The following is a 19,206-nucleotide window of genomic DNA, read 5'->3' as shown; positions in this document are numbered from 1 at the left end:
AGGTCCCCCCCCAGTACCTTGAGGAGCCGCGCGTGCAGCAGCAGGTCCCCCCCCCAGTACCTTGAGGAGCCGCGCGTGCAGCAGCAGGTTCCCCCCCCCAGTACCTTGAGGAGCCGCGCGTGCAGCAGCAGGTCCCCCCCAGTACCTTGAGGAGCCGCGCGTGCAGCAGCAGGTTCCCCCCCCCCCCAGTACCTTGAGGAGCCGCGCGTGCAGCAGCAGGTCCCCCCCCCCCCAGTACCTTGAGGAGCCGCGCGTGCAGCAGCAGGTCCCCCCCCAGTACCTTGGGGAGCCGCGCGTGCAGCAGCAGGTCCCCCCCCAGTACCTTGAGGAGCCGCGCGTGCAGCAGCAGGGTGTAGGCCGCCTCCGTGTAGTTTTCGTAGCTGACGTGCAGCTCCTTGAGCTTGTACAGGTACCTGGGAGCGAGCGCAGCCCGGGGTTAGCACTCCGTGGTTCCACTGCAGGGTGGTGCCCGTGCTGGGCCGCAGGGGAGGCTGAGCTAACCCGGGCCCACGCCCCTGGCCTGCTCACCCTGCAGCGGGGCTGGTACCAGGCCATACCCAGGGTGGGAAAGATGGCAGCAGCCCCACCTCGCTCTGGCGGCTATGCACAGGGCTCTGCGCCCCTGCAGCATCTCCCAGGCTTCCCCCGGGCCAGGGGGTGCTGGTGCACTGGTCTGCGCACCGCCCAGAGCGCTGACTCCACAGCCCCTGGAGTCACACGGGCTCCAGGAAAAGCCAGAGCCACTGTGACGGTGCCACCCATAAGGCTTTATGGAAATATGCATATGAATATAATATATATAACATAACTAGAATGTGTTTTATGCTACATATGCCATGTAACATATCTCTGTAAAGGTTATGATCTACTGAATCTATTCCTCCTATTTGTATGCATGTATCATTTTTGTACTCGAATTTATGAATACTGGCCGTGTACTGGCTTGATTTCTAAATAACCTTAGTAGAGCATTTGGTCAGTTCCTGGAGAAAGGATTCGCAAGTTAAGTGCCCAGTCAGGAAGCACTTAAGGAACAATGCATCTTGGAATGCTCCAATCCACATGAGAAGTCTTCCTGGAGACATTCAAGATACCATGTGGGCAATGGCTTCTGCCTGTAAAAACTGTGAGTCATGCAGGGGACATGTGACTTGCCCAGGTGACTCCAGAACTCCATCTTGGAGCTGGACTTTGCATAGGAGAGAGGAGGGGGTCTCCACCCACAAGAGACAGTCCATTTAAACCCCTGGGAGACCCCTCCATTTTGTCTTCAGCTGGCTAAAGAAGGAGCCTCTCCACCCCCAAAGATACCTGAAAGACACTGGAACAAAGGACAGTAACTAGAGGGGGTGTGAGTGATTACTGGACCCAGACTAGAAGGAAATTAGTCTGTAAAAGGGAGCATTCTGGAACTGGTGAGGATTTTATCTGTATTCAGTTGGATTAGACATAGACTGGTGTGTTTTATTTTATTTTACTTGGTAATTCACTTTGTTTTGTCTGTTACTACTTGGAACCACTTAAATCCTACTTTCTGTATTTAATAAAATCACTTTTTACATATTAATTAACTCAGAGTATGTATTAATACCTGGGGGAGCAAACAGCTGTGCATATCTCTCTATCAGTGTTATAGAGGGCAAACAATTTATGAGTTTACTCTGCATAAGCTTTATGCAGGGTAAAACAGATTTATTTGGGTTTTAGACCCCATTGGGAGTTGGGCATCTGAGTGCTAAAGACAAGCACACTTCTGTTAGCTGCTTTCAGGTAAACCTGCAGCTTTGAGGCAAGTAATTCAGACCCTGGGTCTTTGTTGGAGCAGATGGGCGTGTCTGGCTCAGCAAGACAGAGTGCTGGGGTCCCGAGCTGGCAGGGAAAGCAGGGGCAGAAGTAGTCCTGGCACATCAATTGGCAGCTCCCAAGGGGGTTTCTGTGATCCAACCCGTCACAGCCACCCTCCCTCCATCTCCTCCCCAGCGGGGCAGGGCCAGGCTGTGCAGAGGGGCCGGGGGAAGCTCCAGGGTAATTAGCCCAAAGAGAATTTTCAAGAAACCCTCCTGTTTCATGCTGGCTGAGAGTCACTCCAGTCTAGAGAACAGGGTGACATCAACCCCTTTGGGGGTGGAGGCCCGGGGGGTCCAGAGCGCGTGGACTCCCTGAGGGGGCCCACGGCGAGAAACAGGTGTGCTAGGGCTCCGAGAGGTGCGGATCCAGGAGGTGGAGGGGCCTGACCCCGGGAGAGAGTGGACCCCCGAGAAGGGCTGTCTCACTAAAAGGGGCACCCCCCATGGACCACACAGGGCCAAGAGTGGGCACGATCTGTGAGTCTGTGACAGAGGGCTTCATCTGTAGATTGTATTTCTCGGGGAAACTCTGAAGAGTTCAACCACAACGCCCATTGCATGACCACAGCAATAGCAGGAGATCTAGCAGCTGTGTCGGCTACATCTAGGGATGCCTGCAGGGCTGTCCTCGCTATCATTTGCCCTTCCGAGACCAGTGATTTAAATTGGCCTCTTTTTTTTCCTTTATATCATTAATAAAGTCCAAAAATGTTGCATAGTTTCTGTGATTATATTTGGCTAGTAGTGCCGCATAGTTTGCCACTCTAAATTGGAGGGTGGAGGAAGAATATACTTTGTGGCCAAATAAGTCCAACCTCTTACTGTCCTTATCAGTGGGTGCTGACCTATAGTGGTGTTGTTTCCCTCTCTGGCTGGCCGCCTCCACAACCAGTGAGTTGGGTGCTGGATGGGTGAATAAAAATTCTGTTCCCTTTGAGGGGCCATAGTACTTTTTGTCAGCCCTCTTGCAGGTAGGTGGTACGGTGGCTGGAGCGTGCCATACGTTTAGGAGGTTCCATTAGCGCCCCATGGATTGGCAGTGCTATCTTGGATGATGAAGATGTCTGCAAAATGTCCAGTAATACATGTTGGGCTTCTGGTACTTCTTCAAGAAGAATTTTTAGATAATCAGCCACCCTTTTGAACAAGTCCTGAAAGTGGTTGAAGTCATAGTGGTTGGGGATGGGGGCATTATTGCCTCATTTGGAGAGTTATTCATGTTTGGCGAAGTGTCAAGTGCACGACACTCTTCCTCTTCTTCTATGGGTTCCTCCCTCGGATCAGTTGTTAAAAGTCTCCGACGGTGAAGGTGGAGACTAATGCCTTCCCTGCGTGGGCTGGGGGGTCTGCTCAGGGGTGAAAGTAACTCCAGTCACTTACTGGTATGGGGCTGGGGCCGGTTCTGGCCCCCAGAAGGGGCGGAGCCTTGGGCGGAAGGGGCAGGGCTGGGGGTCAGCATCCCCCAGCCAGCCCTTCCAGGCCATCTGGCCCGCGCTGCCCGGGGCTCCAGTGGCGATTTAAGGGGCCCGGGGCTCCGGACGCCGCTGCTGCTACCGTGACAGTGGCATCTGGAGCCCCAGGCCCTTTTAAATCGCCAGCCCCGGGGCAGGTGCTCCCTTTGCCCCCACTCCGGCTGTCGGCGGCTGAGGGGGGGCAAAAGGGGCAGGGATGTTAAAGCGTTGCAGGGTCCTTTGCCGCGGCAGCGCTTTAATGTGGGCTGGGTACGGGCTGGTGCGGGTGTGACGTTATTGATATAATCTGGGACCATATAGATCATTGTTGCAACCAAGGTCCTGTAGTGGCATGCAAATCTTGTATAAAGGGGGTCAAATGGGGTGTCTAAGACAAGGTTATGGTTTGCTGGTTATGATTATGCTGTCTATATGTGCGTATCAATTTTGTAGTTGAAGTTATAAATATTGGCTCTATACTATCTGTATGGCAAACTTATGCTATGCTGCTGGGTGACATCCCAGACAAACTGGTGTTAGCTCTGCCTAGCCTGCTTGATGGCCCATTAAGGACCATCAGCTATACAATGGACCCATTGAGAGAAGGCAAATACGCCTTGAGACTCAGCAAAGTATGCAGGAACTTGCCCATGTGACTCCAGACTCCATTTTGCTGTAATTTTCCACAGTAAGAACAAAGAGGTGTTCAGGTTAGGCCTCAGCTGGAGTATTGTGTCCAGTTCTGGGCGCCGCATTTTAAAAAGATGTGGAGAAATTGGAAAGGGTCCAAAGAAGAGCAACAAGAATGATTAAAGGTCTTGAGAACATGACCTATGAAGGAAGGCTGAAAGAACTGGGTTTGTTTAGTTTGGAGAAGAGAAGACTGAGAGGGGACATGATAGCAGTTTTCAGGTATCTAAAAGGGTGTCATGAGGAGGAGGGAGAGAACTTGTTCACCTTAGCCTCTAAGGATAGAACCAGAAACAATGGGTTTAAACTGCAGCAAGGGAGGTCTAGGTTGGACATTAGGAAAAAATTCCTAACTGTCAGGGTGGTTAAACACTGGAACAAATTGCCTAGGGAGGTTGTGGAATCTCCGTCTCTGGAGATATTTAAGAGTAGGTTAGATAAATGTCTATCAGGGATGGTCTAGACAGTATTTGGTCCTGCCATGCGGGCAGGGGACTGGACTCGATGACCTCTCGAGGTCCCTTCCAGTCCTATAATCTATGATTCTATGATTCTATGAAAAGACTATATAAGGCTGATGCCTCATCTCCATCTGGTCTTCAATCCTGCTTCATACCTCTGGAGGAACTTTGCTACAAGCTGAAGCTTTGAACAAAGGACTGAGTACCCATCCCAGCGGGGGATGTATTCCAGAGACTTGATTTGAACCTGCAGTTTATTCCATCGCTGCTGCAAGCCTGAACCAAGACTTTGCCATTACTGTATGTCATTGATTCCATTTAACCAATTCTAACTCTCATCTCTATCTTTTTCCTTTTATGAATAAACCTTTAGATTTTAGATTCTGAAGGATTGGCAACAGCGTGATTTGTGGGTAAGATCTGATTTGTATATTGACCTGGGTCTGGGGCTTGGTCCTTTGGGATCAGGAGAACCTTTTTTCTTTTACTGGGGTATTGGTTTTCATAACCATTTGTCCCCATAACGAGTGGCACTGGTGGTAATACTGGGAAACTGGAGTGTCTAAGGAGATTGCTTGTGAGACTTGTGGTTAGCCAGTGGGGTGAGACCGAAGTCCTCTTAGTCTGGCTGGTTTGGTTTGCCTTAGAGGTGGAAAAAACCCCAGCCTTGGGCTGTAACTGCCCTATTTGAGCAATTTGTCCTGAGTTGGCACTCTCAGTTGGGTTCCGCCAGAACCGCATTGTCACAGTGGCGTAGTCGTGCTTGGATCCACAGAACCAGGTCAATTAAGCTTTGGGTCAGAACCCCACATTATCCAAATTTGAATTTTGGGATTGAGAGTTTGGTTGGTTAAAGAGCAGTTACAATGGGTGAGCAAAGAGCATATGAGGCCTTGACAAAAAAGCCCTGAAAGATTTGTGTTCAGAAATGGGGATAAGCTTTAGAAAGAAAGCTACAAATCAAGAACTGAGAGATCTGTTAATGGCCAGTGATCAGAAGGCAGAAGCAATTGAAAAGCAAAAGGCAGCAAGTAAACTGCAACTTGAGCATGAACAAAGACTGGCAGAAATTCGATTGCAGGAACTAGAAGCTGAGGCAAAAGTGCAAAGATTTCAGTTCCCAGTCAAAAAAGCAAGGAAAGAAAAGCAGAAATTGTATCCTCTTGAAAGTCCGGTTTATAACAATGTTGGTATGTTGTATAACTCTGAGCAGTTGTCTGGGTGTAACCAAATGTACCCCAATTCTGCCACCTTTTATGTAAATGCTTTTACTGTGTGTTCAGTAAAGAGTGGCTCCATAACTTGTGCCAATGCTCTGTATGGGAGTGGTAATGAAAAATTCACAGAGAATGTAAAAGTCAATGGTAAAAGCTGTTTAGGGCAAATTATGGTTTCTAACATCACTCTTGTTAAAGCAGATCTTGTCAAAGAGGAAGATTATTTACCAAATCAGAGTGTGAATGTTGTAGTCCTCTATGAGTTTACTGTAAGCGTGCCTTTAGCCAGAATCCACCTTGAATGGAATGGTGCTAAGCATGAAGTTATAGCTGGTGTAAAAAAGTTATTGCCTAAGGATCTTTAGATTGGGGAAAATGTTAAAGCTTTGTTCAGTCCAGGTAGCCAGTCACAGGACAGGAATAATCTTAAACCTGTGTCTATTGTGGGCAATGATTTGCCTGGGGAGGGTTGCTCCAAAGGTTTGTCTGAGAAGAGCTATTTGTCTGTAAAGGAAGTTTCTGAATGTCGGTCTAGTGTCTCAGAAGTGAATCTGGAGTTAAATCAAGAGCAGCAAAATCTTATTGGGCAGGAAAATGTTTCTCTGGAGCAGATTAAAGTGGATGGTCAAGTGGAAGCCCTAACTGAGGAAGGAAAGGGTGGATTTTTGATGGGTGATGCATTGGTGGCTAGTACAGCTTGCAAAAGTGAACCTGAAAAGGGTAACTGTGATTTGCTGGCAGTGGCTCAGTGTAGTAAAAAGAGCAGTTTATCGGTTGGGAGTGGCAAGGTGCCTGGTAAGGAAGCTGCCCCACTCTCCCAGTCTTTGTCTGTAATCAGCCCTGTGTGCTGGGACAAAGGAGAGGAAGGCAGGAAAAGTTTGGAGGAGCCTGGGCAGCCTTGTGAGCTGATGGCTTTGTCTAGTCAGCAGTTTGGGAAGGCAGGGATAGTGGAAGATGAATGTCCCTATACCTTACAAAAAAAGAAGAACAGGAGGACTTGTGGCACCTTAGAGACTAACAAATTTATTAGAGCATAAGCTTTCGTGGACTACAGCCCAATTCTTCGGCTGCATCCGAAGAAGTGGGCTGTAGTCCACGAAAGCTTATGCTCTAATAAATTTGTTAGTCTCTAAGGTGCCACAAGTCCTCCTGTTCTTCTTTTTGCGGATACAGACTAACACGGCTGCTACTCTGAAACCTATACCTTACCTGTTTCCTGTGTGGAGAATAGTGATAGTGAAGGAAATGTGCCTGTATCTGTCAGGGGTATTGACTTGCCTATGGAGGAAGCTACCTCAGTCTCCAAGCAGTTGTCTGTGAACAGCCCTGTGTGCTGGGACAAGGGAAATGAAATCCTGAGCTATGTGTCTGGTAAAAAAGGTGTCTCCAGCTCGTCTTTGTCTGTGGAGCAGACAGAAGGTGCCTTTCAGCCTGTGATGGTTGAGAATAGTGCAGTTGTCTCAGAATTGGTTCTGAATTCAACTAAAGCCCAGGATGGGAATGGTCCTAAGTCTGTGTCTGCTGGGGAGAATGGCATTGTAACTAAGTTGCATCCAGTTAGTGTCTTAGCAAAATCCCAGAGACCAGACAATTCTGGTGCTTATATTTTGCCTATTGCTAGTGTGTGGTTGGTAAAGGGTGTAGCAACTCTGTCTAATCCGGGTAATACCCTAGCCAGGGCACAAGGAGAGCATGAAGGTGATTTGGTTGTGTTATCTACTGATGGTGTGGAAACTTGTAACAAGAAGGAAAGGATTCCTGAACTTGTGTGTGGCAAAGGGAAGGGAAATGTTTCTAACCTTTTATCTAGGAAATCTATGGGTTTGCCTGAAAGGGGATTGTGTAAAAATCTGCCTGATGGGCCAAAGGTGATCCTGGATGTAAGTAAGACCCAGAAAAAGTCTGTTGTTGCTCAGAAAAGTGTTCCTTTAGAGCAAGCCCTAGGTGAAGAGGGTAAGGGCAAAATTTCTGTGAGGGGTGATTTGCTGCTTAGAAAAGCTCCTGGGGAAAGGAATCCTCATGGTAATCTGTGCAAGCAGTTTCCTGAAACTGAAGGGTGTGAAAGTGATTTAATAAAGGAAATTTCGGTTCCTAACAGCCAGAAATTTTCTGTTGTGAATGGATCCACTGACTTTCCTTTCGAAAGATCCAGTGTGGGTAGTTTTGAGAAGGTCTCGGAGCAAAAGCTGTTAAGAAAGTTGAGCAACCCTATAACCAAGTGGCTGTGTTTAGCCAGCTTGTTGGGAAGACAATGGTGTTGGAACAGGAATGTCTCCATTCTAATTCTTTAAGTGAGCAGTCTGTGCTTCAGGGTCTGAGGACAGATTTGGTTACTGGTGTTTCAAAGCAGAACAGTTTTATGGCTAAATGCTTGAGGATGCAGGGGAGAGCAAGCAAACTCTCACCCTCAAACTCTTTGGATTTGTGTGGTATCTCTTTAAGACAGAGTCCAGCCTTGGAAATGATAGCAGTTAAGGATATGAAAACTGGTGGACTGGCTTCTGTCTGTGGTAATGCAAATTACTTGTCTGGCTGGGAGGGGAAGGACTTGCTAATAGTTGTTAGCACAGAGAGCCCACCCCATCAGCCAGTAAATTCTGGTAAGCAAGAAAAATCAGGGTTTGATCCTGCAGGACAAGGAGGAAAGAGAAAACTGAATTTTGCAAAGGGAAGCAACAGGTTAACCCTAAAATGCCCAAACTCCAATGGTATTGAGCCAAAGGTGTGGCATGACAACCATAATTGTAGATGGACACTTGCAATGGATTTGTTGTTAATGCTAATGGTGATTTTGTAACTAATGTGTTGCTATTACCAAGAACTGTAAGAATGTACAATGTTCCTAATCTGTTGGAAAATCCCTTGAACATGTTAAAAGGAATACATGAAAACACACTTTATGTTAAAAGGCCTTGTTATACTGATGTTTCACAGTTGATGCCTATAAACAGTATTGGAACTTTTCACAGGAGAAAAGACATTCCAGACCTAATGTGCTGTATGAGAAGGGAAACTAAGGCACACTACCATATTGCTTTCACGGCTAAATGCCAAGATTCCTGTACTATAAACATCATTAATATCTGCATTTATTTGATGTTAATTGGGTTCCAAACATTTGCCCGAGCTTGTATGAATAAAGTAGCTGTTTTCTTTAGCTCTTGGCAAGGTCACATGAGACATACAGGAACCATGCTGCAAGAGCAGATCCAATCCACTATTGTTCTAACCAAGTTTTACCTTGAGTTTGTAAAGAGGATTGTTTTGTTGTTGAACACAATTTTGATAAACCATTTCTGTTCTACTCTGATATGGCTTCTAACCCCAATACTAGCCGTAGTGAGATAAACTCAAGGATGGGGAGCGCTTGGGATGCAGTCAGTGATGTTTGTGTCATCCCTTCCTGCATCAATTTTGCGTTGGGGGTGTGACGTTATTGATATAATCTGGGACCATATAGATCATTGTTGCAACCAAGGTCCTGTAGTGGCATGCAAATCTTGTATAAAGGGGGTCAAATGGGGTGTCTAAGACAAGGTTATGGTTTACTGGTTATGATTATGCTGTCTATATGTGTGTATCAATTTTCTAGTTGAAGTTATAAATATTGGCTCTATACTGTCTGTATTTCAAACTTATGCTATGCTGCTGGGTGACATCCCAGACAAACTGGTGTTAGCTCTGCCTAGCCTGCTTGATGGCCCATTAAGGACCATCAGCTATACAATGGACCCATTGAGAGAAGGCAGATACGCCTTGTAACTCAGCAAAGTATGCAGGGACTTGCCCATGTGACTCCAGACTCCATTTTGCTGTAATTTTCCACAGTAAGAACAAAGAGGTGTTTTTACACCTGGAAAAGACTATATAAGGCTGATGCCTCATCTCCATCTGGTCTTCAATCCTGCTTCATATCTCTGGAGGAACTTTGCTACAAGCTGAAGCTCTGAACAAAGGACTGAGGACCCATCCCAGCGGGCGATGTATTCCAGAGACTTGATTTGAACCTGCAGTTTATTCCATCGCTGCTGCAAGCCTGAACCAAGAACTTTGCCATTACTGTATGGAATTGATTCCATTTAACCAATTCTAACTCTCATCTCTATCTTTTTCCTTTTATGAATAAACCTTTAGATTTTAGATTCTGAAGGATTGGCAACAGCGTGATTTGTGGGTAAGATCTGATTTGTATATTGACCTGGGTCTGGGGCTTGGTCCTTTGGGATCAGGAGAACCTTTTTCTTTTACTGGGGTATTGGTTTTCATAACCATTTGTCCCCATAACAAGTGGCACTGGTGGTAATACTGGGAAACTGGAGTGTCTAAGGAGATTGCTTGTGAGACTTGCGGTTAGCCAGTGGGGTGAGACCAAAGGCCTCCTAGTCTGGCTGGTTTGGTTTGCCTTAGAGGTGGAAAAACCCCCAGCCTTGGGCTGTAACTGCCCTATTTGAGCAATTTGTCCTGAGTTGGCACTCTCAGTTGGGTTCCGCCAGAACCGCATTGTCACAGCGGGTTCTTACCGGTACGCCATATCAGCCCGTACCAGCTCACTTTCACCCCTGAGTCTGCTGTAGTGTCTTCTGTAAGACCCCCATTGGTCCCAATACGGCCAGTTTGTGGGGAAAGGCATGGGTGGTCCCATCCACGGATGCCCATACCATGGTGGTATTTCGTGCCCCTATGTGGACCTTGATCATAGTGGTCCAGCTGTCATAGGTGTTCTGTTCAGGGAGGAATGGTGAGGTGAGAACATCCCTTTTTCCTCGTCGTCCTCTTCACTTGAGATTGGAGGGGCTATCCGAGATAACGGTTGCTCCGGTACTGCACGCGCTGAGGAGCCTTCGATGTCCAGAAGTGGGGACTCTGGTATCGAGGAGACAAATAGATCTTTCTGGGGCAGAAAACGGTGTGGTGTCAGGAGCTTTGGTGCCGACGAGGTCGGTGCTGATTGTGTTGATGGTGTAGCAGTCGGTGCCGATGCTGTTGTGGTCTTTGTCGGTGCCATTGTAATAGTAACAGTGGGAGGAGGCATAGTTAGCAGAGTGACTGTCGGTGCTGTCTCCTTCAGCGTCATCGATGGTTCCTTGATGGAGGGCGTAGGCTTAGAGCCCCTCGACTCCGCACCGGAGCACTTTGTTTCGGCAGAGGCCACTGCACAAGTGGTGCTGGAGGTTCCCGGAGAGTTTTAAGTGCTGAGCAGCTGTGAGGTCGGCACCAAGGAAAGCAGTCTAGTGGGAGACCATTTCCTTCTGGTCTGCTCTCTCTGAGGCCATGAGGACACTTGTTTTTTTGAGGAATCAGTCTCAGGAGACCCTGCCGTTAAAATGTTTGATGATCTCTGCTGGGAGGGAGTTTCCTGCCCCAGATCAGAGGCGGGCCATAGTGATTTCTCCATCAAGATGAGTTTTAGCCTCAGGTCTCTATCTCTATGAGCCTGGGCTTTGACTTATTACAATGGGCACGTTTCTGGGGTTTGTGCATCTCCTGCAAGCAACGGACACATTGAGTGTGTCCATTGGATGCCGGCATCACTTCTCTGCACGTCGTACAGCGTTTGAATCCTGGTGAACCTGGCATTTTTGTCAGTTCACAATCTCTGTCCTTTCTAGCTGCTGAACCTCTGTTCCAGGGCATGATGCACCCAGGGGGCTGCAGGGCAGCTACTGAGAACCACCATCTTATTCTGCTTGTGAGCAAAGCCCATTGGGGTGGAGGCCACAGGATGCTGTGCTGGAGGTGGGATGGGCCCTGCCTGGGCATATAGGGACGGACCCCCGGGGCACACGGCTCTCACAGACCCTCGGGCATGGCTCTCACGGACCCCCTCCCCCCCCGGGGCACACGGCTCTCACCTGATGTACATGGCCCGGCGGTCGATTTCCTTGTAGAAGTTCTGGGGAAGGAAGAGCAGATGGAGGAAGGTGACTGGTGGAGGAGGCACTAAAGAGCTCTGGGCTGGATCCACAGAGGGATATCGGTGCCTGTGTGTAGGCGCCTGCCACCCCATGGGATCCGCAGCCCAGAAGAGGGCGCCCAGCTCCCCACACAATGGATGGGCAGAGCCAGGCCCCTGAGAGTGGGTCCCACGGAAGCCAGCGATAGGTGGGGACCTGCCAGAACTAGCCAATGGGAGATGCTCCCCCAGGCTTTGGGAGCCCCAGGTTCAATTCCCCCTCTGCCAGACGTGGAGCAGGGATTTGAACAGGGTCACCCCTGCCCACGGGGCCGTGGGGTGCCTGGGCCTCTCCTGCTGAAGCCACTGCCCCGTGTAAATGTCCCTGCTACCAGACGTGTCAGGGGCCAGTTCTCAGGGCTCGGTACTGCAGGGGCTGCCCGGGGTAGCGAGGGAGGGGCAAGTCTATCCCCACATGTGCTTCAAGGAAGGGGGGCTGGTACCTGAGGGACAGGACGTGTCTCTGCCTTCCCCAGATGGGCCATGTCCAGTCCCCCCTCAGGCCTGAGGGCAGCAAGGGGAAAAGCTTCCCTTGTCACCGTATGCCCCATCTGGCCACACAGCCTCATGCACCATGGGGCATGGCAGGCCTGTCACACTGTCTGGGGGGCAGGAGCTGCCCTGGGAGATGTTGGGCTGGGGGGCGGCGGATGCCAGGCTGGGGGACAGGATCTGCCCGGGGAGACGCTGGGCTGGGGGGCGGGGGATGCCAGCGGGGAGACACCAGGCTGGAGGGCGGGAGACGCCGGGCTGGGGGGCGGGGGATGCCAGCGGGGAGACACCAGGCTGGAGGGCGGGGGACGCCGGGCTGGGGGGCGGGGGATGCCAGCGGGGAGACACCAGGCTGGAGGGCGGGGGACGCCGGGCTGGGGGGCGGGGGATGCCAGCGGGGAGACACCAGGCTGGAGGGCGGGGGACGCCGGGCTGGGGGGCGGGAGCTGCCTGGGAGATGCTCAGCTGCCCGGCGGGGCACGCGGCCGGGGACCCACCAGCAGGTTGACGGTGCAGCTCATGCTGTAGGTCTTGTTCTCGTCGTTCATGACAGCGCGATAGTCCAGCAACCGCTCCAGGAGGCCCGTGACCAGGGCCACGAACTTCTCACTGGGCTTGGCCAGCTGGGGGTGATTCTGGCAGCAGCTGAGGAGGCTGGAGGAGAACAGAAGGAGTCACACCCCTGTTCCCCTCAGCATCCACCCACCCCTCTGCCCTGGCCGGGAGCCCCGTGCAGGCCAGGCCCATTCCATACAGCAACAAAAAGGGGTTAGCTCGCTTGTGGAAATGACAGCTCCTCCAGCCTGGCCTCTCCCAGTAGGGGGCACTGTGGGGGTGGGGCGGGAACTGGCTGTGGGGGGAGCTCCCTGGGGTGCCTGCGGGGGGCGCTGTCATGGGGCAGGAGCGCTGGCTGGGCAGGCTCCGGTTTGTGCGCTGGGAGAGGGTCGGGGCTCCCCGGGGTGCCCTGCGGGGGGCGCTGTGGGGCAGGAGCGCTGGCTGGGCAGGCTCCGGTTTGTGAGCTGGGCGAGGGGAGAGGGTCGGGGCTCCCAGGGGTGCCCTGCGGGGGGCGCTGTGGGATAGGAGTGCTGGCTGTGCAGCTCCGGTTTGTGCGCTGGGAGAGGGGAGAGGGTCGGGGCTCCCCGGGGTGCCCTGTGGGGGGCGCTGTGGGGCAGGAGCGCTGGCTGTGCAGGCTCCGGTTTGTGCGCTGGGAGAGGGTCGGGGCTCCCAGGGGTGCCCTGCGGGGGGCGCTGTGGGGCAGGAGCGCTGGCTGGGCAGGCTCCGGTTTGGAGCTGGCAGTGAAGCAGTAACAAACTGTCCTTGGTTCCAGCGCTCCGGCTGGCAGCTGCTGAGGGCAATTCCAGCCCAGAGCAGCGGGGGCACGTGGGGAGGGGTGTGAACTGCTGTAGCAGGGGCCAGACCCCCCATCCAGGGGCAGATGGGAGGTGGGGCCAGGCAGGGCAGAGACTCACATGCTCTGGAAGAGCTGCTTGTACTGCTCATCCCCACGGCCTCCCTCCACTTCGCTGTCCAGCTTGCGCAGGATCTCGTCCTCGAACTGCGGAGAGGGGCAGCGTGAGCCGGGCTGGGGCACTGCCGAGCTCGGGGCGCCCGGGGGCTGCAGCTGCAGAAACCCCTGCCCGGGGCCTGGGCCAGACTGGTGTCTAATCCTGATCTCGCCGGGGGCTAGACTAGACCCTCGCACTGCCTCCCAGCCTGTGGGTCTCAAGCCCATTCCTGGGGCTCCCTCCAGCCCATTTCCTTCTCAGCATCCCCAGCCACGCCCCACGACAGCCTCGGGGGGTGCAGGGCCACTGCCCTGGGGAGCTCCCTGCCCTGCCCCTCAGCCCCGGGAGGCTGGGCCAGGAGACTCCGGGCAGGGCTGGTGGTGCTAACTGGGCTGACAGGTCCTCCCATTGTGAGCTCAGCTGTGAGAGGCGGGTGGGAGCGGAGCACGTCCTGCTCGGCGCAGGGCACGGACTGGCTGAGCTCTCGAGTCCCTCCGGGACCAGTTCTCTGACAAGTGTGGCCACAAGTGGGAAAATGGGCGGCCCAGGCCGAATGAGTCCCAAGGAAAAGGCCTGATCTAACCCCAGGGCCCCGGAGAACACATGTGGAAATCAGTGACCCCCAAACCGGTGTGTCGCCAACTAGGGCAAAACACGGCAAGGCTGGGCTGTTCCGCCCCTCCCTCGGTCCGGGGTCCCGAAACAAAAGCCATGGGGGGGAAGCGGGGAGACACAGCCATGGGGATCCTCTCAGCCTGGCTACAGAGCAGTGCGCTAAGGGTGGCATGTAAGTCTCCAGCGAGAGCCAGCACCAGCACCAGCACCTCCAGATGGGCTACTTCTGGGGAGGGTGGAGCTGGAGTCCCCAGGCAGGGAGGGCAAGGGGTGCTCGGGGGAGGGGCTTGGCCCTGTGGGGAAGGGAGGGCGAGGGTCATGCGCGGGGAAGGGGCACGGCCCATGTCCCCGGGAAGGGAGGGCGAGGGTCATGCTTGGGGGAGAGCCTCGGCCTGTGTCCCCGGGAAGGGAGGGCGAGGGTCACGCGCAGGGGAGGGGCTTGGCCCGTGTCCCCGGGAAGGGAGGGCGAGGGTCATGCTCGGGGGAGAGCCTCGGCCTGTGTCCCTGGGAAGGGAGGGCGAGGGTCACGCTCGGGGGAGGGGCTCGGCCCGTGTCCCCGGGAAGGGAGGGCGAGGGGCGCGCTCGGGGGAGGGGCTCGGCCCATGTGCCCGGGAAGGGAGGGCGAGGGGCGCGCTCGGGGGAGGGGCTCAGCCCATGTCCCTGGGAACAGAGGGTGAAGGGCTCAGCCCATATCCCCGGGAAGGGAGGGCGAGAGTTACTCGGGGGAGGGGCACGGCCCATGTCCCCGGGAAGGGAGGGCGAGGGTCACGCGTGGGGGAGGGGCTCAGCCCGTGTCCCCGGGAAGGAAGGGCGAGGGTCACACTCGGGGGAGGGGCTCAGCCCTGTGGGGAACGGAGGGCGAGGGTCACACTCGGGGGAGGGGCTCGGCCCGAGTCCCTGGGAAGGGAGGGCGAGGGTCACGCTCAGGGGAGGGGCTCGGCCCGTGTCCCCAGGAAGGGAGGGCGAGGGGCGCGCCAGGGCCAAGAGGCTCAGTTTTCGGGCCTGGGACCAGGGGCAGGGGCTGAAGAGAGCTGCGTTCCTGTCGGGGCCAGCTGGGTCACGGCTGAGGGGGAAGGTGACAGGCCCTGTGCCTCATCTCTCCAGCCGGTCCCTGGCCCTGGTGCTTTCTCTTCCCAGGGCCTCCCCCCACTCCCTGTCATACTGGTCAGGTGCTGGGAGCAGCACAGACCCCCGTGGGAGGGGATCACACCGCAGCATGCCTCCTAGCCCAGGGCTGCGCTCATCCTTTGCCTGGTGACTACGGCTGGCTGCACGCTGCCACCCGTGCCTTGCACATCCCCTTCTGCACCCTGCTCGTTTGCCTGGTGACTACGGCTGGCTGCACACTGCCACCCATGCCTTGCACATCCCCTCCTTGCACCCTGCTCGTTTGCCTGGTGACTACGGCTGGCTGCACGCTGCCACCCGTGCCTTGCACGCCCCCTCCTTGCACCCTGCTGGCCCCAGACTCCCTGGGGCCCAGTACGCACCATGCTGAAGGCCTTGGTCAGCTGGTACTCGCACAGCATCATGTCGAAGAAGATGGGGATGGTGGATTTGCGCAGCTCCAGCTCGGGCACCAGCGTCATCTCCAGGATGGGGCCCACCATGCCAGGGATAAACCGAATCTTGTGATGGCCTGAGGCAGGGGCAGGAAGGGACTGGTAGGAAGGGAATTGCTCTCCCAGGACCCCTCCCCTCTCCCCATGGGGGGAGCACCCGCTCCTCCCTGCTGTGGGCAGCAGTCTGGGGACAGGATCACCTTGGGGGAGTGGTGATATCGCCCTGCGGGATACTAGCAGATTACACACCTTTCTGAGGCACCCAGACGGGTCCTGCCCCGGAGACAGCAGCATCCAGGAGAATGACAATTGGCAACAGGGGTAAGGGACAGACAGACAGGGAGTGGGGCTGCCTCGCAAGGGCATTCTCAGCTGCACACCCGTGTGGGTCCAGCTCAGGACAGGAGATCGAATTCAGTCACTCTCTGTAGTGTCCCCGCTGCTCCAGTCTTGCTCTCCACCCCACACCGCTCTACTGGTGCCCCTCAGTCCTGCCCCACAGCCCCTTGGCTAGTCCAGCCCCGGACTGTCTCTGTTTGGCTGGCTTGCGGAGAAAAATGCAAAGAGCCAGGAGCCCCAGCTGTGCGCGCTGTCTGCCAGGCTCCTGCGGGGAGGCTGCTCTAGCTGCCGAACCGAAAGGTAGGGAACTGTTCTCGCAGGCCAGTACTGGAACGTCCCAAAGGGGATGAGACCTACGACTGTTCTGCCCTAGTGCAGACCTAGCAGGTCCTTCATGCCCCTCGGTACCTGGACTGCATGTGTTCAGAACAGAGACAAGGGGCATGCCAGGGACCAGAAAGCCAAGGCGGAAAACTGATTGGCACTCCTTGTATTGGCTGATGTATCTTTTACTTGTAAACAGGCAGGGCACAAAGAGATGGCTTTAGGGCAGGGTGGGCAAACTTTTTGGCCTGAGGGCCGCATCGGGTTTCATAAATTGAATGGAGGGCCGGTTAGGGGAGGGGGTCCTGGCCCTGCCCCACCTCCTATCTGCCCCCCACCCCGGACTCCTGCCCCATCCAACCCCCCCTGTTCCCTGACAGCCCCTCTGGGACCCCTGCCCCATCCACACACCCACTCCCTGTCCCCTGACTGCCCCCGGAACCCCTGCCCCTGACTGCCCCCCGCCGCCCCATCCAACCCCCCCCACTCCTTTCTGACTGCCCCCCCAGCACCCCTGTCCCCATTCAACCCCCTGTTCCCCCCGCCCTCTGACCACCCCCCGAACTCCCCTGCCCTCTATCCATCCCTGAGGGATGCGGGGGAGGGGGAACAGCAGGGGAGGTGCTGGGGGCGAGCCTCCCGGGCCAGGAGCTCAGGGGCCGGGCAGGACAGTCCCGTGGGCCGGATGTGGCCTGCGGGCCGTAGTTTGCCCACCTCTGCTTTAGGGGTTAACGTCTGTGTAAGGTGAATGTCACATGACTGCGTGGGACGGCTTCCCGGAGTGCTGCGCTGTATCCCTGGTCTATAGCAATAACCCGGACGTTGGGTCTCTGCTTTCTTGAGTATATTTCATAACGAACCAAAGAGCTATCCTGCAAATGACTACACTCCCGCCCCCCAGGCTCAGCCGAGCCTGGCCCTGCCTATGGCTCAAGCCCTTCCCACCCTGGCAAGACAGTGGCTGCCTCCAGCTGCCCTGCGCCAGTCTCACCTAGGTTGTACCACATGTCCCGGATGGCGGCTCCAATGGTGGCTCTCATGTCTCCGTACCTGATACGACAAGGAGAGGGAATTATTCCCTCCAGCCCCTGTGCCGCCTGGACCATTCCAGGTGTCAATAAGGGCAGAATGGGACCAGGGCCAGGAATCCAGCACCAAATCCACCCCCCTTCCCATCCTCGATGGAGGCTCCAGATGCAGCCAGCCTAGAGCCTCACCGGAGAGCAGGGAATCCCCCGCCTGGTTCCATGGCAGAGTCAGGAGGCACCTCCAACTACTGAGGCCAGCGGAGGAGCCCAGGCTGTGGCCATGGAAGATGGGCTCCCCCGGGTCCCAGAACCCCCAGGGCCCAGTGGAGCCCGGCCAGGACTCACTTGGCAAGGATGGTGGTGCGCTTCGCCTGAGAGAAGTTCTCCAGCTGCAGGGAATCCTGGGTGAGGAAGGCAACTGCCAGGTGGAAATAATTGTTCCAAAGCTGTAAAGGAAAGATGGGCTCAGAGGCGGCTACAGAGATGTCAGATGCGTGGGGGGCTGGGACCCGGAGGTGAGGGAGTGGGGCAAGGCCAGGGAACGGGGGGAAGGAGGGGAGCGAGCTGGGAGGAGATTCATAGATTCCGAGGCCAGAAGGGACCATTGTGATCACTAGTCTGGCACCTTCCCCGCCCCCCGCCCCGTACAGCCCAGCCCAGAGACCTGCCCCACAATAATTCCTAGAGCAGAGCTTTTAGAACAGGGGTGGGCTACACTGGGGAGTGGCATGTCCCTTTTCCGGATCCTAGGCGTGGCGCGGCCCCCGACCCTTGGAAAGGGGCCATGCTGCGGCTTTCGAGAGCCGCGCGGTACAGCCCCCAACTCGGTGCCCTGGCTGGAGCGGGACTTCACCGCATGGTACGGCCCCTGACCCAGCTCCCCAGCGGGAGCTTGCGGGCCGGCTTAAAACGGCTGATCCAGGCTGTGGCCATAGTTTGCCCACTCCCATTTTAGAAGAACATCCAATCTAGATTGAAAAATCACCAGGGATGGCGAATCCACCACGACCCTGGGTGAATTTGTTGGGATATATATCAATATATATTGTGATTCATACATCCATGTAATATGTTATAGGTCACTGAGGCCTGGTATGAATGACGTGTGCTTGACATGAATACGTGCATTGCAAGTTAGCAACCGAAGCAAGAACTTAAGGTCAAGGACTATTAGAACTATTTGTGCAAAAACAATCTTATGTTCCAAGAAAAATACAGAAAATCATCAGAAAAGGAAACACCACCAGCTGGACTGATATAAAATGGTATAAGAATTGGAGGAACTGGCACACCTCTGATCATGGCGGCCTGCCCAGCATTGTCTCTTTGGAATTGTGTGAAGGCCTAGTAGAAGGCCTAGTAAACAAAGGCAAAGAACCGATGACGCGATGGAATGGACTATAAATGGATGCCAAGGTTTTCTGCAAATCAGACTCGTTTATTGATCCAGAGTCCTGTGTGGATATAGATGTGGTTTTGCCGGCTCCCCGCATCCTATGATCTTATCCTGAGGGAAGGAACCTCGACTGGCCATCGGGATTATTCTGACCTTTGGACTCTGGTATAGCATGTTTGGGGTGTGAATGTGGAGTAAGGTTTGTTTTATAATCAATAAAGAGCATTTAGAGTATCGTATATCAACACTGTGTCCAGTATCTGCCTGCTCCCCATCCCATAAGGAGACCTCTACTGTGGGTCTAGGAAATTGTTCCTATGGTTAAT

At 54.3% G+C, this 19,206-nt stretch overlaps 1 protein-coding gene across 1 annotated transcript in view; it reads right to left on the bottom strand.

Moving 5' to 3' along the window:
* Positions 1-18,201, bottom strand: part of LOC135984083 (dedicator of cytokinesis protein 1-like) — a 36,424-nt gene extending 18,223 nt beyond the window's left edge. Inside the window, 7 exon segments of the mRNA XM_065598525.1 lie at positions 239-413; positions 11,519-11,559; positions 12,609-12,765; positions 13,581-13,666; positions 15,722-15,870; positions 17,448-17,506; positions 17,830-18,201. Coding sequence (XP_065454597.1) covers positions 239-413; positions 11,519-11,559; positions 12,609-12,765; positions 13,581-13,666; positions 15,722-15,870; positions 17,448-17,506; positions 17,830-18,089 — 927 coding nt within the window. The 5' untranslated portion in view covers positions 18,090-18,201.
* Between the last annotated feature and the right edge of the window lie 1,005 nt (positions 18,202-19,206).

This window comes from Chrysemys picta, chromosome 5 (genome assembly GCF_011386835.1).
Source record: "Chrysemys picta bellii isolate R12L10 chromosome 5, ASM1138683v2, whole genome shotgun sequence".
In the NCBI taxonomy this organism is placed as follows: domain Eukaryota; kingdom Metazoa; phylum Chordata; order Testudines; family Emydidae; genus Chrysemys; species Chrysemys picta.
The sequence above is the reverse complement of the archived record's forward strand: the minus strand, read 5'-3'. Positions and strand labels throughout refer to the sequence as shown.